General features: G+C 43.8%; 1 protein-coding gene across 8 annotated transcripts in view; it reads left to right on the top strand.

Annotated features, from left to right (window-relative positions):
- The window catches only part of SLC25A30 (solute carrier family 25 member 30), a 42313-nt gene extending 20920 nt beyond the window's left edge, over positions 1-21393 (top strand). For 2 of the 8 annotated variants that reach the window (XM_060394313.1, XM_015098055.4), the window contains exons 2-10: positions 5754-5868; positions 7908-8055; positions 10146-10240; positions 11251-11336; positions 13116-13211; positions 13861-13985; positions 16014-16152; positions 17510-17590; positions 18573-21393. In XM_060394313.1, coding sequence (XP_060250296.1) covers positions 5805-5868; positions 7908-8055; positions 10146-10240; positions 11251-11336; positions 13116-13211; positions 13861-13985; positions 16014-16152; positions 17510-17590; positions 18573-18614 — 876 coding nt within the window. In that variant the 5' untranslated portion in view covers positions 5754-5804 and the 3' untranslated portion in view covers positions 18615-21393. Of the gene's footprint in view, positions 1-4870; positions 5064-5753; positions 7430-7907; positions 8056-10145; positions 10241-11250; positions 11337-13115; positions 13212-13860; positions 14968-15111; positions 15990-16013; positions 16153-17509 lie in introns of those variants that run through there. The other 6 variants (XM_060394311.1, XM_060394310.1, XM_042254671.2 and 3 more) reach the window with 5 other exon arrangements.
- The last annotated feature ends 3316 nt before the right edge of the window (positions 21394-24709 follow it).

Below are 24709 nucleotides of genomic sequence, written 5' to 3' on the forward strand. Positions count from 1 at the left end.
TTTCGTACTTCTCTGTGTGTGTATATTTTGTATGTATCCATTTCTACAAACACTGCTAAAAATCACTGCTAAATAAGATGAATCAAAAGAACTGTCTGTAGTGTCATCACTGCCTGATCAACTACCTAAGTTATTTAAGTGATAAGTATTCCAAGGCGTTGTTTGCCATCACTATTTGACTCGTTGATGCTTGGGGATGCTCCCGAGGTCCTCATTCAGTGGGTGGGGCCCTAGTATCTGTACTTCTAAGAAGCTCCTCAGACAGGTTCAATTCAGTCACTTAGTCGTATCCGACTCTTTGCGACCCCATCAACCGCAGCACGCCAGGCCTCCCTGTCCATCACCAACTCCCGGAGTTCACCCAAACCCATGTGCATTGAGTCGATGATGCCATCCAACCATCTCATCCTCTGTCGTCCCCTTCTCCTCCTGCTCTCAATCTTTCCCAGCATCAGGGTCTTTTCAAATGAGTCAGCTCTTCGCATCAGGTGGCCAAAGTATTGGAGTTTCAGCTTCAACATCAGTTCTTCCAGTGAACACCCAGGACTGGTGTTCACTTTCACCCAGAACACTCCTTTAAGATGGAATGGTTGGCTCTCCTTGCAGTCCAAGGGACTCTCAAGAGTCTTCTCCAACACCACAGTTCAAAAGCATCAATTCTTCAGCACTCAGCTTTCTTTATAGTCCAACTCTCACATCCATACTTGACCACTGGAAAAACCATAGCCTTGACTAGATGGACCTTTGTTGGCAAAGTAATGTCTCTGCTTTTTAATATGCTGTCTAGGTTGGTCAAACTTTACTTCCAAGGAATAAGCATCTTTTAATTTCATTGGTGCAATCACCATCTGCAGTGATTTTGGTGCCCAGAAAAATAAAGTCAGCCACTGTTTCCCCATCTATTTCCCATGAAGTGATGGGACTGGATGCCATGATCTTAGTTTTCTGAATGTTGAGCTTTAAGCCAACCTTTTCACTCTCCTCTCACTTTCATCAAGAGGCTCTGTAGTTCTTCACTTTCTGCTGTAAGGGTGGTGTCATCTGCATATCTGAGGTTATTGGTATTTCTCTTGGCAATCTTGATTCCAGCTTGTGCTTCCTCCAGCCCAGCATTTCTCATGATGTACTCTGCATAGAAGTTAAATAAACAGGGTGACAATATACAGCCTTGACGGACTCCTTTTCCTATTTGGAACCAGTCAGTTGTTCCATGTCCAGTTCTAACTGTCGCTTCCTGACCTGCATACAGATTTCTCAAGAGGTGGGTCAGGTGGTCTGGTATTTGAATCTCTTTCAGAATTTTCCACAGTTTGTTATGATCCACACAATCAAAGGCTTTGGCATAGTCAATAAAGCAGAAATAGATGTTTTTCTGGAACTCTCTTGCTTTTTCTAAAACTCTCTTGCTTTTTCTAAAACCAGCTTGAACATCTGGAAGTTCACAGTTCATGAATTGCTGACCTCAGACAGCTTAGGAGCTGCTAAAAAGGAGTCCTGTGTTCTACTCAGCACATATAGTGTCTCAGCTAAGAAAATAAGAATCATAGAGGCCATGAGGGGTGGGGAATGGTTAATGATTTCCCTTTGGAGTTGTTAGTTACAGCAGGCAGGTAGTTAGGTCTGAGTAGAGAAATGGGGGCAGGGGCCAGGTGGCAGGAAATCAAGCATCTTATAAACAGCGAGGGTCCGTATGCAGATAAAGAAAAACAGGAACCTTCAGACTGACAGGAAACTGACACCATTTTGGATGATAGGGATCTGAAAAGCAGACAAAGAAAGGTGGGAAAGATGGGAATCACCTGCATCCAAATAGAATCCTTTGCTCACTGTGCTCTCTTTACAATAGGGCTTCCCTGTAGCTCAGTAGTAAAGAATCCGCCTGCCAATGCCAGGGATGCAGGTTCGATCCCAGGTGGGGAAGATCCCCCGGAGAAGGAAGTGGCAACCCACTCCAGTATTCCTGCCTGGAGAATTCCATGGACAGAGGAGCCTGGGAGGCTACAGTCCATGGGGTCCCAAAGAGTCAGACACGACTGAGCAACTCAACAGCAGCAAAGTCTTACAGATAAGAAGTACCCATATTGCACTGATGCCGTGACACTTCTGATCTGAGCTAAATCCCTAAGACAGAAATCCTTCTTCTCAGGAAAATGGGGCTGGGATGAAAATCAGGGAATATAACCCCCAGGCTCATCCTTCTCCAGTAAATATTCTGCTCGTTTATTTGTATGCTCCTCGCAACCAGCTTGCCAAAGAAATTGTGGGTGGCAGCTCTAAGCCTGTTCTCCCTCTTTGCTTAAATAAACTTTCACTTTTACTTTCTTAATTTCTCTGCTTCATCTCTAAATTCTTTCGTTATGAAGAAAGAACCTCCAATTCACTGGCCACAGGGTGATGTAATATTTTGGAACTAGATAGAGGCGCTGGTGGCACAACACTGCGAAGGTATTGAGTGCTCTGAGTACTGAGTATTGAGTTGTTTGCTCTGATGCTTTGTTTGTAGTATGTGAATTTTGCCTCAGTAAAAAAAACTCTGGAAAAAATAATACCATCTGTATACTGTATATTGGAAAAATTAATTATCCCTATTCAGATTGATTGAGAAATATCAGTAACCTCAGATATGCAGATGACACCACCCTTATGGCAGAAAGTGAAGAGGAGCTGAAGAGCCTCTTGATGAAAGTGAAAGTGGAGAGTGAAAAAGCTTAAAGCTCAACATTCAGAAAACTAAGATCATGGCATCTGGTCCCATCACTTCATGGTAAATAGATGGGGAAACAATGGAAACTGTGACGAACTTTATTTTTCTGGGCTCCAAAATCTCTGCAGATGGTGACAGCAGCCATGAAATTAAAAGATGCTTACTCCTTGGAAGGAAAGCTATGACCAACCTAGACAGCATATTAAAAAGCAGAGACATTACTTTGCTGACAGGTCTGTCTAGTCAAAGCTATGGTTTTTTCTAGTAGTCATGTGTGGATGTGAGAGTTGGACCATAAAGAAAGCTGAGAACTGAAGAATTGATGCTTTTGAACAATGGTGCTGGAGAAGACTCTAGAGAGTCCCTTGGACTGCAAGGAAATCAAACCAGTCAATCCTAAAGGAAAATCAGTCCTGAATATTCATTGGAAGACCAATGCTGAAGCTGAAACTCCAATACTTTGGTCACCTGATGCAAAGAACTGACTCACTGGAAAAGACTCCAATGCTGGGAAAGATTGGGAGGAGAAGGGGACGACAGAGGATGAGATGGTTGGACGGCATCACCGACTCAATGGACATGAGTTTGAGCAAGCTCCAGGGGTTGGTGATGGACAGGGAAGCCTGGCGTGCTACAGTCCGTGGGGGTTGCAAAGAGTTGCACACGACTGAGTGACTGAACTGTTTCAAATTGACTACCTTCTGAGTATTGTTAGGAGCTTCCCTGGTGGCTCAGATGGTGAAAGCATCCCACTCCAGTCCTCTCGCCTGGAAAATTCCATGGGTGGAGGAGCCTTGTAGGCTACGGTCCATGGGGTCTCAAAGAGTCGGACAAGTCTGAGCAGCTTCACTTTCACTTGAGTATATATATTTCTAAGACTTTTCTCTTAAATTAAGCACGTTTTTATTGTTTCTGTGGTGTGTCTCATCAGTAGTATTCACAGCTGCTTAGTAGTATTTTCTCCTTAATTAAAACACCATCATTCCTTTTGATCATGTACAGCCTCAGGTAGTAGCAGAAAGAACATGAAACTTGGGATCAAGTTTGGGGGTTGTAGGTCCATTTCTGCCCCCTTGGCCATGTGGCTTTGGACAAGGAGTGTTCCTGAAACTGGCTTTCCTGGTCTGTTTTTCTGTCCTATCCTGAACTTCTTGTGGGGGGATCCACTGAAATCCTTTATATTGAGCACTTTTATAATGGCAACCTACAGTACTTCTGCGTATCACTGTTACATGGTTATTGTTTTTTAACTTGAAGTCAGCGGGTTGAGGACAATACATGGATTATTGGATTTATTATTAATGTGTTTTACAGTTTGTAACTTATAGTGTTAATTATTATCTTACTTCTGACTTCAGTAAGGCCAAGAATTAGTTAAGTACAAATATTAAACTTAAGGATATTAGATGAATTTTTGGGAGCAGTGCTTGTTCTTTGTTAGAAAAATACATAAAATGTGTGTGTGTGTTTTTTGTTTTTTTAAACATGATGATTTTTAAGTTCCATGCTTAGGGAGCCTTCTACTTTACCCATCTGTAGCTACTCTGAATTTAGCTAATGTCCATAAATGAGGAGTAGAGATCAGTTTATCAGTCTACCAGGGTCCCCTTTGAGTTCCTGTGTCTTCTCTTGGTTTAAGCAAGCCGATTGGCCATCTTGTGAACTGACATTAGTAGTGACTTGTGTTAGGTCTCCTGGGAAGTACAAACCTGGAAAAACTCCCCGGACCTACAAAGTAAAAACCTTGGGCAGATTGCTTGCCAACAACTATAGTAAATTACTGGCCAAAAAGGTCATTCTAGGTTTTCCAATATCTTAGGAGAAACCCCAGCGAACTTTTTGGTCCACTGAATGCAATTTTACTTTAAACTGACAAGAATTAAAGTTGACAGCATATACACAGAAGTGGGGGAGTTTCCTCGTGTCTCCTTTTAATGGGCACAAGCCCAGCTTTGCCAGCTGAAATCCCGTGAAGCTGCAGAACATATAATAAATGTGGGGGCCTGGCTGTGGCAGGTGCGGGCATGTATGTCACAGTGAGTGAGGGAACGTAGCCTCAAAGGAGGATGGAAGGCAGCCTTTGTGAGTGTCTTTTTTGTGTTAGTTTTAAAAAATATACTTAATTTCCACAACAGGCCTAACAGCTGGGCATTTTATTTTGCTTAGTGAATAAAGGTGTGGGCTCTACCCCTGACTGGTTGCCTTGGATGTTTTGACGATGAAGAGGATGGAGAATTGAAAAACCTAGAGGTTAATAACTGGAGCTTTATGAATGAGGAAGGAAGTGATGAGGCTCTCACCCCGTAGTCAGCCTTGTTTCTTCATCCCGGGCCTCCTCACAGCTAGTGACATAGTATCGGTAAGAGAAGAGAGGTAACTTTATAAACTGGAAGTATGCTGTGGCCATGTTAGGTCAGTAATTATCATTTTAGCTTGTGACACTCACTGGGTTGCAGCATTTCCCTACTTCGGTGAATCTGAAGGACTTCATTGCCTCCCGGGAGGGACTCACTAAGACAGTGGCAAGCTAATAGCAAGTATTTATTAAGTGTTGAAGAACAGGTCGAAGATAACACGGGCCACCCAGAAAATCGCCTTCACTGTACCACACTATACACATACATGCAAGGTATAATTTTATTGGGTTATTTATGGCCTCGGTGAGAAATAAGGCCACTTATAAAGTGATCTGGGGTTTACGAGATGGGGTGCTTTGCTTTATAAGGTGAGGCTTGGGAACTCGGGGGGGTTTCCACAGTAGCATCTGGTGGCACCCTCATCTGACTCTTTGCAACCCCGTGGACTGTAGCCCACCAGGCTTCTCTGCCCATAGGATTCTCCAGGCAGGGATACTGGAGTCGGTTTCTGTGACCTCCTCCAGGGGACCTTCCCGACCCAGGAGTTGAACCTGGGTCTCCTGCATTTCAGGCAGATTTTTTTTTTTGCCATCTGAGCTACCAGGGAGGCCCATCTCCAAGTGAAACACAAGTTTTAAAAAGAAACTGGCTGTGTGAGAAGTTCCATTGAAACATCTTCCTTTTGTCTCCAGGAAAAACCCCGTTGGGGGCTATGGTTCTGTGAACGACAGACAGCGGTGAGCATGTCGGCCCTGAACTGGAAACCCTTTGTGTACGGAGGCCTGGCCTCCATCACGGCGGAGTGCGGTAAGTCAAGAGCCCAGAGCGGAGGCTGGCCAGCTGCCTGCTGCATACCACGAGGCTTAGACTCCTGGTCACAATAATTGGATATTGAAAGACTTCCGGTGTGAGTGTAGTTCAAACACAGAATGTGAAATTTTGAAACACTTCATCTTAGAATTCAAAATTTCTTTCTCTTCTTGGGAATCTTTTAAGACAAAATAGGGACTTTCTGGGTGGTCCATTGGTTGAGAATTCAGGGGACATCAGTTTGATCGCTGGTATGGGGATTAAGATCCTATATGCCATGGGGCAGCTAAGCTCACTTGTCACAAGGAAAGATCCCGCATGACGCAAGTGTCATAAGACCTGATGTAGCCAAATAAATAAATATTAAAAAAAAAAAGGTAAACAATGACTCTGACTGCTTATTAGCAGTTTAGGGTTCAAAGTTCAGTGGGGAGAAGGTTGAACCAGTTGCCCTAACGAAAGCCTCATGGAACATTGCTGGCTGACATCTGTCCCCATTCTCCTTGTTGTCCTTCCCACTCTGTCCCTGTGAACACATTTGACTATAAAGAGGTTTAGGGAGCCCCACAATCTTCCCAAGCCAGAGGTGAGCGACCGTCATCGCGGCGTCGTGTTCCCGTCATGCTCGTTGTCCATGTCCTGCTGATGACTTCGTCAGCTCTGTCTCCCGCCACATCCCGTCTGTTCCTCTGTTTATTCCTCGAATCATTCATTCAACACATGTTGGTGATTGGTGCGAATTCCCTGGCGGTCCAGTGGTTAGGACTTCCTGCTTTCACTGCCTGCGGACCCGGGCTGGTCCCTAGTCAGGGAACTAAGGTTCCACAAGCCTCCTGCTGTGGCCGAAAGGAAAACAACAAAATGAAACCCACGTTGACTGAGATGCTGCTGCTTGCCAGGTGCTAGGTGAGTCACTGCTGACCTGGGATAGAGGCTGCCCTTGTGGCCGCAGGGACTGGAGCCGATGGGTTGGGACACTGTAACCACTGACCCACCCACCCCTGCCTTAGGTTTCCTCTGTGGACTCATTGACACAGTGACTCACGGTTACTGTGTTCGGGTGTGTATATTTGGATGGACTCTCTCTTAGGTACTACAGTAAACATTTTAGCCTCTATTAAGAGTCACTTTTGGAGAAGGAAATGGCAACCCGCTCCAGTCCTCTTGCCTGGAGAATCCCGTGGACGGAGGAGCCTGGTAGGCTACAGTCCATGGCGTTGCAGAGAGTCAGACACGGCTGAGCGACTTCACGTCACTTGCTTCACTCGCTTCTTACTTTATCATTGGAGGAGGAAATGGCACCCCACTCCAGTGTTCTTGCCTGGGGAATCCCATGGACGGAGGAGCCTGGCGGGCCATGGTCCGCGGGGTCACAGAGGGCCGGATGTGACTGCAGTGACTATGCCATGGTCCGCGGGGTCACAGAGGGCCGGACGTGACTGCAGTGACTATGCAGCAGCAGCAGCAGCAGCAGCAAGAGTCACTTTGGGCTGTAACACACAGTGAGAAACTCCATTCATGTTGAACACAATATTAGCCTTCACATGTGGGAAAAATGGTAACTTTAATTTTATTTTTATCTTTTTATTATAATTTTTTTTTGGCCATGCTGCACAGCTTGCGGGATCTTAGTTCCCCAACAAGGGACTGAACCTGGGACGTAGCAGTGAAAGCGCCGAGTCCTAACCACTGGACTGCCAGGGAATTCCCAGTAACTTAGATTTTTAAATGGATATCCTGTTTGTATAAAGCATTCCAAGTACCTACTTTAGACATCAGTGCAGCCTCTTCACATCCTGTGTAGAAAAAGATGGGACATAAATACAAATATATGGAAAAGAAAATAGTTACGTGTTTAAAAAAAAAAATCTTTTGATTCTTAATTTTTTTTTTAATAAGTAGAAGACTGAAAAGTATCAACTTCTTAATTCTGCTCCTTAGTCTGAATGTTTCCTCAGTAATAAGTCACTGTTTATCCTTTGTTTAGTGGACTTTCTTTCTATTAAGTGAAACATTTCCTTCTGAAAAATTTTAAGGTACCTTTCCAATCGATTTAACCAAGACACGACTACAGATTCAAGGCCAGAAGAACGATGCAAACTTTAAAGAAATCAGATATCGAGGAATGTTGCACGCATTGGTGAGAATAGGCAGAGAGGAAGGCCTGAAAGCGCTGTATTCGGGGTAAGTAGACGTTTCAAATGGACAGACTTCACACTGAGATGTCACAGAGAAAAAGTCCAAGTTCAGGGTGTATTTGAAAAGAACAAGTAGCGATGGTTGATTTTTTTCATTTCAACTTTGTTTTCTACGTGTTTTATATAGTGAATGTTGTGTTAAAACTTTTTACCATAGTCAAATACAGATAATGGTACAAAAATTATGTTTGTTTTGAAACATTCTGTAGTTTATTTTTTTCCTCTTCCCCTTGGTTATTACTGAGCTTTTTACCATAACGAAAATGATGTCATATTCTCCGTGGACAAGAATTGCAGTGAACAGCTTTTCTTTAGTCCAGCGTTTACTGAACATTTTGCTGTAGGCGCTGGATAGGAAAGTGATTAAGAAGGGACCCTGCTTCTATCAGAGGCCCTGCAGGAGACCATCATTCGGATGATTTAAACGCAGGGAGATTTGATGAAAGGGGCTGCCCTGGTGGCTCAGTGGTAGAGGACCTGCCTGCAGTGAAGGAGATCTCGGTTTGATCCCTGAGTCGGGAAGATCTCATGGAGTAGGGATTGGCTACCCGCGGCAGTATTCTTGCCTGGAGAATCCCGTGGATAGAGGAGCCTGGTGGGCTACAGTTCATGGGGTCACAAAGAGTTGGACATGACTGAGCGACTAACACTTTCACTTTAATAAAAGGGCTGCTTAAGGTTTAAGGGAACAATTGAAGGGTTACCTAGAAACTGGCAAAATGAGAAATTGTTACCCAGGCTAGGACCAAAGGAACAAGGACAAAAGAACAGTGTTAGCAGAGCCTCCCAGAGCTGGAGCCTTGAAGGAGCCTGTAGGAGCGGTCGAGGGTGCTCTGCTAGTGCCCAGGGAGAGGGGGAAATCCTCTGCTTCTTCCTGTCCCTCCTGCCCTCCCTCCCACCTTCTACCTGCTGAATCCTGGAGTCAGCTAGCAAGGGAGCCGGGTGGTAGTCCAGCAGCAGCTCCTGCCCTGAAGGAACTGTTTAGGGCAGAGCATCCATATAGTGTGTGACCTCATCCATGGAGGTGGTGGGAAAGGAGGAGGCAGGCTGATGTCTCTTCCGGTTCTGGCCCGTATGCAGATGGAGGTTCCGTTCCTTGGTCTAGGACCCAGAAGAGGAGGGTGGATCGTTTGGAAGTGGGGGTAATTAGCTCAGTGTGAACTCTTGCTCTGGTGGTAGGTGTAGGGCATGTGAGTTGAGAAATCTGGGAAGCAGGTGGCAATGCTCCTAGAATCAGCGTTGGAAACATGAGTTCAGGAGTCAGCAGACTCTGGGCAGTTGAAGCCATGTAAGTAGATGAGCTTATCTGGCAAGTGCGTGGGGCTGGAGAGAAGAGAGGAAGGACAGAATCCCCGGCCCCCCCAGAGGACAGAGATAGGCTGTGCAGAGAAAGAAGAGGAGTGGAAGAGGCTTAGGGAGGAGATGATTGCAAGCAGGGCCAAGGGTGGGCTGGAGCAGGTACCACAAAGGCGAAGAGGCTTCATAAGATGCTGATTGAAAACCATCATTTGATTTAGTAATTGAGATGTCCCCTGGGCCCATTTTGGTGGGCGTGGGTATTGATGGAGAGGTTGGAGGGAAGCCCAGTTGCAGCCTAAGAAGGAAGTGGTAAGCGTGGCAGGAGAGCCTAGGAGTGTGAATGCCAGGTGGTTCTGAGATTGGGGAGGGTCCCTGGAAGGAGAGGGAATAACTGGAAAAGGGCCCCCAGGGAGGTGGGTGGTGAACTTCAGAGAAACCCTGGAGGATGCTGACAGGCCAGATTTCATCAGGGACTCTGTCCCGAGAAAGGAGAGCCCTCCACAATCAGGAAAACAGAACTCTGTGTTAACGTATTTGTGTACGTTTTCACTGAGGATAAATACAGAGCATTGAGCTGTCACTTGGGGAGCTAATAACTTGCACACATTTGACTGAACCCGTCTGTGTGTTTGCTGGATTTTGATCTTTTAAGAAAAATCCATCTTAGCGTAGTTTGCAGAAGGCAGATAACATGACTGTGTCCCTTGTGTGTGTCCTCTAGAGGAGTTTCAGGGACTCTTAAGAATTTCTGTGTCCCTTTGTCCCTTGGTTTGGCAGGATCGCCCCGGCGATGTTACGCCAGGCTTCCTATGGCACCATCAAGATAGGCACCTACCAGAGCTTGAAGCGGTTATTTGTCGAGCGTCCAGAAGGTGAGTGGGGAATCCTTTTTCCACTTATGGACAGGAGGTGGGTTGTTTTGTCTTTTTACTCAAGTGGTTTACGAACAGAGGAGAACTTTGGGCATAAAGTCTAAACAAATTCTGCCTAAAGCATGTCAGCTATTGGCTGAATTTAGGAGGGTAACAGTTAAAAAGGAGCAATTTACAAGCTTCTTAACGAGTTATTTCCACAACATCCAGACTAGGGAGTATGTCATTATAGTTCTAGCCTACTTAAAATTCTCTAAAATCCTAGGAATTATCACCTATTTTTCAGGAAAGCAGGCTATATTTCTTAGTGTTAAGAACTCTGATTTTATTTTATTTTATTGCTGGTTGATTCTTTGACTTTGCTTTAATCTATGGAAGTTCCTACCTGTTTTTACAAAGGAATGAACACCAGTCTCTGTTGGGTGAGAGCGGCGAGCAGGAGCAAAGACGCTTTAAAAGTGCTTCAGTGTATTCCAAATAAGTATGGTGTGCTTGAAAGTTTTATCTCCATGTTATCTCATAGGGTATCTTCTGTTCTCTTACCATGGTGTATTACCTCATCTTATTTACAATAGTTAACATTTACACACACGAGTGGATTGATGGATGGTTACTCTTCCGTGATAATTCACATTCCTTCTTAGGTATCAAGAAATTTTGCTATGGGACTTGCCTGGAGGTCCAGTAGATATGACTTCCACTCATAGGACTTGGGTTCAGTCCCTAGTTGGACAAGTAGGATCCTGTAAGCCAAGTGGTGCAGCCAAAAAAAAAAAAACAAACAAAAACAAAAACCTGAATAAAAAGAATTAAAAAAAAAAGTTTTTCCTGAGAAAAATCTCTCCTGCCAACAAAATCCCAAATTCTTTTAAAATCACTTACTTTGTTAAGCATATATTTCTTTATTCTCCTAAGTGAACAAGTGGTATGTAAGTGAATCTCATTTGTACGTGCATTGCACACATGAAGAGTTCTCTGTATGTGAAAAGTCAAATAATATGTCTTTACAGATGAAACCCTTCTGATAAATGTGGTCTGTGGGATTCTCTCTGGAGTCATATCCTCAAGCATTGCTAATCCAACGGATGTTTTGAAGGTAGGCAGCCCTATATCTTGGGCGTCCCTCATAGCTCAGTTGGTAAAGAATCTGCCCGCAATGCAGGAGACCCGAGTTCGATTCCTAGGTCGGGAAGATCCCAGGTAGAAGGAAATGGCAACCCACTCCAGTATTCTTGCCTGGAGAATTCCACGGACAGAGGAGCCTGGGGGGCTACAGTCCACAGGGTCACAAGAGTCCAACACAACTTAAACCACCACCACAGCCTTGTATCTTATAGGCACACTCTGCATTTTCTTAATGAGATCAACACTCAGATCATGATGCACGTGCGAGTCTGTTCATGGTTTTAGTGCCGGGAAGCCTCTAACTTAGAAACACGCACTAGGGGATTTCCCACTGATACAGGGGAGCTCACGAGTAGAGCCCCTTCTTGGAGGCTGTGGTGATTTGGGAGGTTTTGGTGACTAACCAGAGAAAAACGTTTAGGCTTGGATGCATTTCATTTGTCATTGAAAAATCTCCTGTGTTTTATTGGTTCATGAAAATAGGTGGACTGCAAGTGTTACACCAGTTGAGGCTGCACATTGGTGACCCTTTCTGAAGGCGTTACGTTAGCCATTAATCTGACTCCAGGAAATAATCAAGAAAATATTTACTTAACCACAAGTAGACATACCTTGTTAGATGACCTTGCCGACAGTACCAGGATACAGCCTTCTTCAATCCCTTGGGACTAACAAACTCAAAATTAGGTGCACGTCCTTGTCTGAACCGCCTCAAGTTCTCCCTTTCCTTCCCTCCCTCTCCTTCCCCCCATTGTTGCAAGCAGCATTCATTGCGCTCCTGCTTTGTGCCAGTTGGTGTCCTGTGTGCTTAGAATCCAAGGATGACTAAGGCAAGGACCCCACCTGCAGTCTTTAGTCTAATGGGAGCTTCTGATAACATCAAAGCTGTACACGGCAGGGACGCTACAGTTACACAGGGCCAAAGAGAACTACCAGGCTCTAAGTTTACCCCATGCTGGGGTTAGATCGCTGGAGAAGTCTCCACACCCATTCACCTCTTACATGCACGGAGAGGCAGGTTCCCGAATTTTGTCTGATTTTCCCATGCTACCGTGGCAGTAGCAATCACCTTTAGAGTTAGAGGTAAATGCGTGTGCTCCCTCAGACAAAACAAGGTACCAGATTTTAGTGAAAAGTCCTTTATTTTTAAAAACGTGGAGAGCTGCATCAAGCGTTATTTTTATGTTGGCATCTCGGTCATGTGAATTCCATGGCTGTGGTAAAGTTCACTCGTAAGTTCAAGTGCAAGAGAGGGTGACGGCGTCACATGGCTGTCCTTTGGTCAGCACGTCCGCATACCTTTCGGTTTGGCTGGAGGGAAATCATAGTGGCTTGGAGTAACTAATTTAAGAAGGGTGCTTGCCCACACTTGATGCTGCCAGGCATGCTGGACGCTCATTAATTATGTGAAGAATTAACACTCAGAGTCTATCTTTCCTGCTTAGTAACCTAGAGGGAAATATGCCATTTTCTTTCCATTTCAAAAAACTATTAATAATAATAATAATAATTTTGTTTTGACACTTAATGAGCTACTACCTGGAATACTCTGGACTTTCCTCGATGCTTTTTGATGATTCCAAAGAGCCCAAGAACCAATCCATATAAACTTAAGCTAGCTTTATAGTAATATATATGGTACAGTTTTTTTCTTTTAATGGTTATTAAACAGCAGATTGATTTTTTTTTTTTTCCTGAATCTGGGGAGAAACATGCTAGTTTCTTTCTCACATTAGTCGTTAATCTCTAGATACGGATGCAAGCCCAAAGCAGCACCCTTCAAGGAGGAATGATAGGCAACTTCATTAACATTTACCAGCAAGAGGGGACGAGAGGACTGTGGAAGGTGAGCTGACTTGGTTCTTCTTCTTTACAAAAAAAAAAAAAAGGTTTTGTTGTCCCTATTTCCATTATTTTATCTAATCCAAATAGCGTAATGACGTAACTGACCAATAACATCTGCCCTTGAAGGGATCTTCTTCCTTAATTTGTAAAATGAAAGCATGTCATGATTTTTACATCAGGAATGTCTCATGATTTTACAGTAACTTTTGTGTAATTCACATGGAAGAAATGCTGTGAAGGCTGAATTTTTGTTTTTGTTTTTTCCTATTTTAAGTTCTTAGAAGGGCTTACAGTTAGGTTGGGTTTTTTCAGTGGTATGGTTTCATGGCTTCTGTGAAGACCGTTAATCAGGCACTGGGATGGAATGCTATTTCCTAGTATCGTAGGGACTGTCAGTCCGTAGAATGGATCCGAAAGGCGATCCAGTCCCATCCTCCCCATACATACAAGGAAACTGGAGGCGCTTGTCCTGGTGAAGGGCGTACAGTTAGTACCGGAATCAGAATTAGACTTTGGCGCTTCTGACTTCTTACCCTCTGCGTTTTTCTGCTCTCTCACCGCATTTCTACCCACCAGCAGGCAGACATAAAAACTGGCCATCGTTTGTGGGGGAGAGATGTCTGAATCTTCATGTTGGTGTTTTTACCCAGGGTGTGTCCCTTACTGCTCAGAGGGCTGCTATTGTGGTCGGCGTGGAGCTGCCAGTCTATGACCTCACCAAGAAGCATCTGATTCTCTCAGGCCTGATGGGAGACACGGTGTATACCCATTTCCTGTAGGTTTATGGATTTTTTTTTAAATTAATGTTTTAGGTATGCATGACTTTAGACATTTTAAAGAAAGTTTATTATAAAAGTATTATATTATCATGTTTGAAAATTATGGTACAGAACAGAAGCAGGAAAAGGTATAATAAGCCTTTATCCTTTTACCTAGGTAGCCCTTTTAACTGTTTGATATGTACCTTCAGGTTTTTCTATGCACTTGTAAGTACGTCTACAAAAATATATTGCTGTGTTGTGCTCAGGCGTGTCCGACTTTTTATGACCATGTAGACTGTATCCCGCCAGGCTCCTCTGTCCATGGGTTTCTCCAGGCAAGAATACTGTTGTGGGTTGCCGTGCCCTCCTCCAGGGGATCTTCCTGACCCGGGGATCAAACCTGAGTCTCCTGCATTGGCAGGTGGATTCTTTAGCACAGAGCCACCAGGAAAGCCCCACAGATGTATATTATATGTGCTTTATTACACATCTATGATCGTGTTTAGCATTCTTTTATTTTTATATTAAAAATTTTTTTCAACTTTATTGAGGTATAACTAGCGAGTAAAATTGTAGGATATTTAAAGTACACAATGTGATTTGATACATATGTGAATTGTGAAATGATTACCCCTATCCAGTTAATTAACACATCCATCATTTTGTGTGTGAGAACAAAATTATTCTACTCTTGTAGCAAATTTAAATTATGTGTAATACTGTTATCAACCATAACCACCATATTATCTATTAGACCCTCAGACCTTATTCATTTATTATTTTTAAAATTAATTATTTTGGAGTATAGTTGCTTTATAGGGCTTCCCAGGTGACTCAGTGGTAAAGAATCCACCTGCCAATGCGGGAAGCTCGGGTTCGATCCCTGGGTCAGAAAAATTCCCTGGAGACGGAAATGACAACTCACTCCAGTACTCTCGCCTGGGAAATCCCAAGGACAGAGGAGCCTGGGGTAGCAAAAGAGTCAGACCAGGACGAGTGAGTAAACAGCAACCAGTTGCTTTATAAGACCCCCTTCGTCTTAAAACTGAAAGTTTGCATGCCTCTCCCAACCTCTTCCCTGGTCCCCCACCGCTAGCTCTTGCAGACACTTTTCTATTCTGTTTCTATGATATTGGGCAGCTCCGGAGACTGTTCTGAGTCTTAGGCCTCAGCTGGACGGGGAGCGCCAGTGACATCTACTAGGCAGAGGCTAGTGAACCACGTAAGTCTCATACTGCACAGGAAAGACGTTCACAGCAAAGAATTATCTGTTCAAAGTGTTAGTAGCTCCGAAGCTATGAAACCCGACTCTTGAGTTAGTTGATACCAGGACTGGTCTGTGGTCCAGGTATCAGTGTAGTGGTACCACGGGCCCCCAGTGGGCATCGTATTATGGTGAGGAAATCTTTTTCTCTGATCTCTTAGAACAGGATAGTTATGATACGGCCAAAATTACTCTGATGTCTGTTTATAGGTGAATAGATAGACACAGTAGATCATCCTTGGAAGATATTCCTTGTATGTTTCTGTATTTCTTCCTGTTTCCGTGACAGTCCAGAACCTCAAAGGTATTGTTAGCCGAGACTGGGATTTATAAGCCAGGATAAACAGTGCTGATGTTTAGAAGTCTGTGTAGCGCTTTAGCGGAGAAGGCAATGGCACCCCACTCCAGTACTCTTGCCTGGAAAATCCCATGGACGGAGGAGCCTGGTAGGCTGCAGTCCATGGGGTCGCTGAGGGTCGGACACAACTGAGAGACTTCACTTTCACTTTTCACTTTCATGCACTGGAGAAGGAATGGCAAGCCACTCCAGTGTTCTTGCCTGGAGAATCCCAGGGACGGGGGAGCCTGGTGGGCTGCTGTCTATGGGGTCGCACAGAGTCGGACACGACTGAATCGACTTAGCAGCAGCAGCAGCAGTAGCGCTTTAGATCGGGTCCTTCTTCGGATGTATTCTGTCTTGTTACCTGTTACACATTAACCTAATTTGGGAGGAGGCCGTTTCCTTTGATATGCTTTTCTAATGGTCTCTTCCTTATAGCTCAAGCTTCACCTGTGGGCTGGCGGGAGCCCTGGCCTCCAACCCTGTGGACGTGGTGAGAACGCGTATGATGAACCAGAGAGTGCTCCGAGATGGCAAATGCCCTGGCTACACAGGCACCCTGGATTGCCTGCTACAGGTGAGTGGGGTTGTCCGTCTGTATACTGTTGTGAGTCCTTTCTGGGGCTTCTTGGCTTCCATGTTATCCTCTGACGAGTTTCTCTTTTTGGAGCCCGAAGAACCTCTGGTTCTGTCCCTTGTAATCCTGTGACTCTGGTCTGTGTACAGACAGTGTACACCTCGATTTCCTCACAAGTGGCACAGTGAGACCACCCGTGTCACAGGAGTATTATAAAAATCATTGCAATAATACTGCCGAAATAGTTAGCATGGTGCCTGGAATAATGTTATGTAGAAATAGTGTATATATATTTATTATAAGTATAAGCATAATAATAAAGGCTTGTTCATAGAATATGATATATTAATATAAGGGACACTAGTGAAATAAGCACATTTACTTAGTCTTCAGCATTCTGTGGATTGCTTCTGTCTGTGCAACTGCCCCCCAAATATGTGTATACATATATATATATTTTATATTTATTTAATCAAAGAAGCATCTAAGTTTTGAGGCTTGCTATAACTAAGATGAGTGATGCCCTAAAGCCTTGAGATGGTACAGAGTATTTGCCTAAAACAGGGGCTTTTATAAATACAAAATCTAAATGAATATTTAGAAATGAAAGTTCATTCTTCTTCTGTCTCTGCTCTGCTGTGAAGGGTGAGAAAATACTCATATTTTCTGTGATGGCAATAGAACCCTGTCTGCCTCCGGAATATATCGCCTTCTTGTTGAGTCAGACTGGACTGAATATCCTTCATTCAGATGTCTCTGAAAGGAACCCATGAATCTTAGCCTTAATTCTCGGTTTAAATAACTGGGCCTACTGTTGATGAGTAGATGAGGGTCTGGGCCTGTCTCTGCTACTGGACTGCCAGCAGCCAAAGATGAGGGGCCACTTCTGCGGTTGCTGTTTTCCGTCATGATGCTGGCACACCCCTAGACACCAAAATATCGCTTTAATGAAGCAAAGATACTTGATGTTGTCCATCCAACCACATGAAGTAAAGGCCCCCTGAATTATATCTTTATCCCTGTCGCCTCCCTTTCTAATTTATGACCTGTTGTGAGTCCACATGGCAAGGAGACAGTAGACTTTAGTTTAGAGTTAAATCTCACCACTTCTTCACCCAGCTCCTGTTCGCTTTGGGTGTGGGATGGTTTGGTACAGAGCCTGAATCCTCACCTAGGCAGAAAGCTTTAGAGAACAAAGAAAGGCAGTGGGCAATGATTTCGTAGATAGTCCTTCCAACAGAATTTTATTTTTAAGAAAGACCAGTTCAGTTCAGTCTGGCTACTAATTATTAAGGCATATTTGACATAATTGGAAAGTTGGACACTAACTTCTTTTCCCTCCGCTCCCTTCTAACAGACATGGAAGAATGAAGGGTTTTTTGCTCTATATAAAGGGTTTTGGCCAAATTGGTTGAGACTTGGTCCTTGGAATATTATCGTATCCTTTTCTGTTGCAGTAGATCTGAACAAAGATATACCTAAAGAATGTTGTTTGCATAAACTATCGGGTTATTAATTATAATTAAAAGTAGATTTTTTTTCTCTTTTGAATTCTTCTCATTCAAGAAGTTAACTGTTCAGTTTCTTTATACACAGGTAGAAAGTCTCTCTGCCAGGCTCTGTGAAACTTGGTTTAATGATGGTGTTCTTGAAAGCCAGTGATATCAGTGAAAACCTTTATTTAGACTCTGCTCTAGGAGCTGAGTGTGTTTATGATTTCAGAGAGAGGCAAGGACTTATTTATTCTGTAAATCCCTGGCCACCCTTGGGCAGGATGTGGTTTGGCAGCTATGTTCTAGAATGCTTGAGAGTGTCTAATGATAGGACTTAGCTCGGGAATTATTTGCCTGATTAGCAGTTTGTCCTCCATGCCAAAGTGAGAGGCAGGAAAGAAATGACAGTTTATTAGGAATGAAAGGGCAGAATTATAAAGTAGGAGATGTTGGTTTCTACCACTCTTGTTCTACTTAAAAAAAAAAATTTATTTTTAATTGAAGGATAATTGCTTTACCAGCCTTGTTCCTCATTATCTGTGCTTCCCTCCCATGGAAGCTTGCCTACCGGCCACCCTGGAGGAGAACTTCCCAGGGTTGCTGCCTTCTCTTACAGACTTCACTATTCTGTATATTCCTCCCCAACGTTAGAAAAACTAGCAGTGTGGATGTGCTCCCAGAGGCTGTGGCAGCGGATGCAAGGGATTTGTGTGCCTCAGCTGTGGTCTGTCTGTTCAGGCCGATCTTGGGAAGGCTCCCTGGGAGCTCTTTTGGGGTGGTTGAGGGTGGAGCCCTCGTGTTTCATCACGCCCCCAGCATGGTCTGCCCAGACCTGTTTGTTAGGAGGTATGTGCTATTTGTGGGTCTGTTTTGATATGTCAGGGTTAAGATGGCATAAAATGTCAGCCTTAACTAATACACCTGCAGTTCTTTGTGACCTATGAGCAGCTGAAGAAACTGGATTTGTGACAAGACAAGATTGCATGAGACATCCTCTGAAAACGCTCACTTCTGAAATAGCGAAGCTTCCTGTCTTTCCCACTGCTTCTCACTGCTTGGCCCGCCACAGATTAAGGTGTGAGCAACAGGTGAGGGCTGGGTTAGCTCGGATCACTGTGTCCCGGCATCGGACACCCTGCACCAAACGTTTAATGGCCTCGACTGTAACACCAGACACTAGTCCTTACCATTCAAGTGCCCTTCGACATCAAAGATAACAGGAAATGCATGTTTCTTGCTAAAGAAAACTTGCATGAAGGTCAGGAACTGTGGACCGTTTCCTTCAGGTGGAGAGTAACTCCTGCTGCACCTCAGCTCATAGCCAAGACTCCCAGACTGTTCTGAAGAGGCTCTTTGGAACCGTGGGATAGAACGTCTGAGACGGTGTTACGTTCCTGAGCTTTTGGGGGGCTTTGGCTTCGTGTCTGCTGAAGAAATTCACACATGGAGACCTGGTGTACCCCAAGTATAAACAGGGCAGGATGGAGATCCCTGGAACATTGCACTGCTTTGTAATTTCCTATTTTGGCAGGATCTTTCACTTATAATAAGTGATTTTTAGGCCTTTGACTGCTGGACCTTTGTGAGGAATTGTTACAAAGTATTACCATCTAAACTCTTGATGGTGTGAGAGGTTGGCTTGGAAGGTAGCAAAGTCTGTGTTGTGGGAGGTGTGTTTAAGCAACTTGGGTTCTGTCCTAGGTAATGGTAGTACTGGGTTGGCCAAAACGTTCATTCAGGTTGTAAGAGCGTGGGAAAAATCCGAACGAACTTTTTGGCCAAGTCAATAATTTGTGATATTAGCGAAGTTTCCATCTCCCAGTCTGTACAATGGGGATAATAAGATCTATTGATACTGAGCGTCACGTGAAGAAAACAGTAGCTCCTACTACTGGACTTGTAGGATATGTGTCTTTACATCATGGTGTCATATAGCCATAATTCCAGAATAAATAGTTCCTGTGTGTGAAGAGAGTCATTTTATCAGGGACTACTCCCAAGTGAGGTCCTGTGATGAAACTCTTGTGAAAGAAAGAGGCTAACGTTCTGTTATATTTCCCTTAGTGAAATGTGGCAAATTAATCGAAGAGTTGATTTTTTCAGATTTCCCGGGTTTTACTTTAGTTCTGGTCACGTTTGTTAAAATATTTCCTGTCTTGGACTTACTTAATCCTTGCTTGAAATTTGAAAAGCAATATTTTTGTATACCTAGAGTCTGATAAGAGGTATATAATAGCTTCCTTCTTTTCTTCTAAAGACAGGATATTCTTCTTCTTTCTCGTCTTTCTCTTACTCTTTTCAAAATAAAAAGTGACTCTGAGAGAGTCCCAGGACCTTTATGCTTCTAGAAGACATCCCTAGGAAAGAAAATATATTCAGCATTCACTTGGGTAACTTTGGTTCTACCCTTAGAGCGTGCTCAGTCGTGTCCGACTCTGCGCGACCCCATGAACTGTAGCCCACCAGGCTCCTCTGTCCATGGGATTCTCCAGGCAAGAGTACTGGAGTGGGTTGCCATGTCCTCCTCTGGGGGATCCCCCCAACCCAGGATCAAAGCTGTGTCTCCTGTGTTGGCAGGCAGATTCTTCCTGCTGCGCCACCTGGGAAGCCCTGTGAGAGTAACAGTAAATACGTGCTCACTGGGGCTCCAGGACAGTCACCTCTGCGGTATATGCAGGTTCCCAGTCGGTCCAGCCCCTGGACTGCTTCCTCCTTCGAAGCAGAATAGAAGGCACGCAGATTTTTCTTGGGATTGGGCAGTTTTTCTCCCGGTCTCTCTCACCTTGCCTTCTATATTAATGCTGACTTTGAAAATAAGATTTTGTGAAGCAGGATTTCTGTTCCAAAAGGAAGAGCTAAGGCAAGAAAGGAGGCGGTCAGAGGGGCAGGTAGGTGTTGATCGCTTCAAGATTCAGATGGAAGTCTAGTTTTCGCTGACCAGCCCCGGATGTGATACTAGAGAGCTGAGCCCCTTCAGGCCTCGTCCCTCGTACTAAACCATATCTTTAGAGAGGCGACTTCTCTTCTTACCAGAACATTCCATTGGTGTAAGGGCTTTCTATAGACAGGCTTTCACTTTTGGGTTCCTTGAATTTAAAGGATGACTTTTTATGAACCATTCTTTGTTTTTCTCCCTTAATGTAGAAAACATTGTGTATACATATAATTCTTAAAACGGTAGAAGTGAGTTCATTTTGAAGACCATGAAAAGATTGAATGTCATGTAATATTCATTATATCAGTTTATTCAAATATGTACATGTTCATACCAGGATGAAAAGAAAACCAAACCCCTCTGTAAAAGGTAAGCACATTTTAAAGACAAAAAATTTTGTATTTCTTCAGTGCAGAGTTATTATAAATACCTTATAGAACAGAGTCTTAACCTGTTTTGATTTTTTTTTTTTCCTGTTCCCTGAAAGACTTATGCAGTTGTTGAAGCTTCTAACCAAGGAAGAACTTGAAGGACTGGGAGACTTGGTCCCCTTGTCTCTGGGGCTGTGACTATAAGTTCCCTCCCTGCACCCCCTTGGGCATTGTTAAATGTAGCAAAGGGATTTTTAGCTTTTATAACCCCAATGAAGAAAGTGGGTTTTTTGTTTGTTTGCTTGTGGATTTGTGTAATCGCTGATGGCTAAGTTGGGCTGATTGTGATATAAAGAACGGCTTCTGTTTTCTGTATTTATTCATGCACCAGAAATTGTGTATATTATTATATAAAGACTATAAAAGTTTTCATAAGCCTTTATATTTTGAGCTCTTTATTTAAACATTGTTGGAAAATGTGGCATAAGCCTTGTGTCATTATTTAATAAACTGTAGTAATATATAATAATAAAAATGACTTGTGGTTGTTTCAGATGCATAGAAGCATTTGAACAAAGACAAGCTCTAAAACGTCCAGGAAGCTGGAGTAGGTCTGGCATTCGTGAAAGTGGCTGCAGACATTTCTCTCTGCTTAGAGAAGTTGTTGGGATCATCTTACTAATTGCCTGGAGATGTGTGTGGCCTCCCAGTCTGCAGCTCCGCAGAGGCCAGTGAATTTGGCTCATTGGGTTTGCTGGGCAAGGCGGCTTTGAGATAATGGAACACAGGTGGGATGCCGTCAGGGCCTTGAAATTTCAGGACCCCTCAGTCCTCCCAGCGCCTGACGTTGGCAGGATCCTTGGTTAACTTGGCTAGGCGGACACCTCTGGTTGGGTATAAAACAACCAGGGGGTGAAATGCAGACGTGGTTCATTATTATTTTTTTTTACTTGAAAATATTTTCTAGGTGCCTGTCTTAACATTTGAATTAAACACAGTGGTTTATTGAAAAAACAGAATTGGCAAAAAAAAAAAGGGAGCCTGTGGTCTCTGGGCCCCTACCTAAGAGATCAGATGACGCACCTTTATGTGATCGAGTTCACGTGAAGGTCAGTGGGAAGAGCTGGCTGCTGGTGAACCTGAAATGCTTGGAGAATTCACATCCCACTGGATCCGGGCACCTGTTAGACACACTGGGCGTGGAATCCAGGCTATCTATTTTTAAATGCACAGCTGAGAAAATCTGATGGTAAGTTTTTGGTGGATGACAGCTGCTCCATCCTGAAGCAGAGTATGGGAATAGAAGACAAAGACATGGATGAATCAGTTGCTTGTAAGCTTGATGCAAATTGTGGAACCAAGAGCAAAATACTGGAAACTCCCTATGCCTGTATGTCCCTTGCTGATACAATAATCCATACAGTGGCTTACCATGGGACTCAGGAGAAGAATGAGTTATATCTCAGTCTGCTGACCTGGGCAGATGTCCATGATATGCTATTATATAGGAAAAAAGTTAGGGTGTAGACCTCTGTAGGTATATCATGACCTCATCGCTTAGAGGAAAAAGCATAAACTTAGGTCAGTAGGGAATGGTTGTAAAGGTTGTAGATTAGGCTTCTCCAGAGAAAAGCGGACCAGTGGGATGAGTGTGTGTGCCCACGCATGGTCTATTTTAAGGAATATGCTTATGTGATTGTGGGAGGCTGGCAAGTCTAAAACCTATAGGGCAGTTGCGCAGGACAGCGGACTGGGAGCTCAGGCAGGGTTTCTATTTGTCTTTTTTTTCCTTTGGCTGTGCCATGCGGCTTGAGGCAGTGAATACACTGGGCTGCCAGGGAACTCCCTCTGTTTTAGTCTTGAGTCAGAATTCTTTCTCTGGGAAACCAGTTTTTCCCTCCTAAGATCTCTAACTGATTGAATGGGACCCACCCATATTATGGAGTGTAATTTTTTTTACATGCTTTTAAAAAACTTTTATTTATTTTTTGGCTTTATTCCTGTACGCAGGCTGTTTCTAGTCTCGATGAGGGGGAGCTTCTCATTGCGGTGGTTTCTCCTGTTGCGAAGCAGGGCCTCCAGGGCTTGCGGGCTTCAGTAGTTGTGAGTCCTGAGCTGTTGCGCTCGGGCCCAGGAGTACAGACTGAGCTGCCCCTCGGCACGTGAGATCTTCTCTGAGCAGGGATAGAACCGTGACCCCTGCATTGGCAGGCAGATTCCTAACCAGGGAAGGCCTGGAGTGTAATATTAATGTCAACTGATTGTAGATGTTATCCACAGCTGCACATGCCCTCATGGCAACACCTAGACTAGCACTTGCCATACAACTGGGCGCTGTAGCAAGGTCAGATTGACACAAAATTTAATCATCACAGGGTAGAAAATTATTGATATTTTCTTTATGCATAATTGTATTGGTTGGTTTGAAAACTGATGTTTTGCCATTTAAAGAAAAATCTTAAAAAGGACTAATTTGGAATACAAATGTTCAAAGTACATATAAGTGAAGGGAATTGGGGGAAGTGAGAGTTGCAGTGTATGCAGTGGACTATTTCTTATTTAACTATGTTTGTAAAGTATACCTAATGTTTGCCAAACATAAAATTGAGCTGAAAGGTTAAATGGGAAACTTGTTTATTTCAGTTTTAACTACTTCTTATTCCACAGTAAACTTAGTACTTTAGTAATTTAAAAGTTTTTTAACTCTTTTTTTTTTTTTGGACAGTGGGGGAAACCTCTAGAAGAGTGTATCATGTACATCAGTCAGTTTCAGTTCAGTCGCTCAGTCGTGTCCGACTCTTTGCGACCCCATGAATCGCAGCATGCCAGGTCTCCCTGTCCATCACCAACTCTTAGCCTCTAAACACCAGAGTATGTTAATACAATTTTTAAGACTCCCCCTGACATAATGATTTTCATATTGTATGCAGTTTCATTGTATTATATGGTAGAGAGACCACTACATTTTCATTTAAGAGGGTTTGCTTCATCAATTATAATCTTGCAAATAGATTTCTAAAACACCCCACAATTCTCTATGGAAACAGAAACTGACAAAATGAATGTATGAGAATCCCAGTAATTCTCGACTTAAAAGTAGTCTGCATCTAACAGTTAATGCCAGGGTTATGAACATCCCAGAACTGCTTCATTTTGAATTGCGTCACTACTTCACCTCTTTTTTTGGTGCAGGGGAGAGAGGGCTGTTTGACACGCAGGATCTTAGTTCCCTGACCAGGGATCAAACCCGTGCCCTCTGCAATGGAAGTGTGGCGTCGTAACCACTGGACCACCAGGGAATTCCTGCATCATCATTTTACTTAAATATTTATTTGCTTTTTTATTTGAATGGCTGCACTGGGTCTTAGTTACGGCATGCAAGATCTTTACTAGCAGCATGAATGCATGCTTAATCGCTAAGTCTGTTCAACTCTTTGTGATTCTGTGGACCCACCAGTCTCCTCTGTCCATGGGACTTTCCGGGCAAGAACACTGGAGTGCGTTGCTGTGCCCTCCTGCAGAGGATCTTCCCAACCCAGGGATTGATCCCATCCCTTGCGACTCCTGCACTGTAAGGTGGGTTCTTTACCACGAGCGCCACCTGTCTTAACTGTGGCATGTGGGATCTGGTTCCCTGAGCAAGGATGGAATCTGGCTCCCAGCCTTGGGAGTGTGGGGTCTCAGCCACTGGATCACTGTTTTAATTCACTCTACTACTTGGTGCTGTTTTAACACAATAATTGGCAGAGTGTTTGCAT

This window comes from Ovis aries, chromosome 10, assembly GCF_016772045.2.
Source record: "Ovis aries strain OAR_USU_Benz2616 breed Rambouillet chromosome 10, ARS-UI_Ramb_v3.0, whole genome shotgun sequence".
Lineage (NCBI taxonomy): Eukaryota > Metazoa > Chordata > Mammalia > Artiodactyla > Bovidae > Ovis > Ovis aries.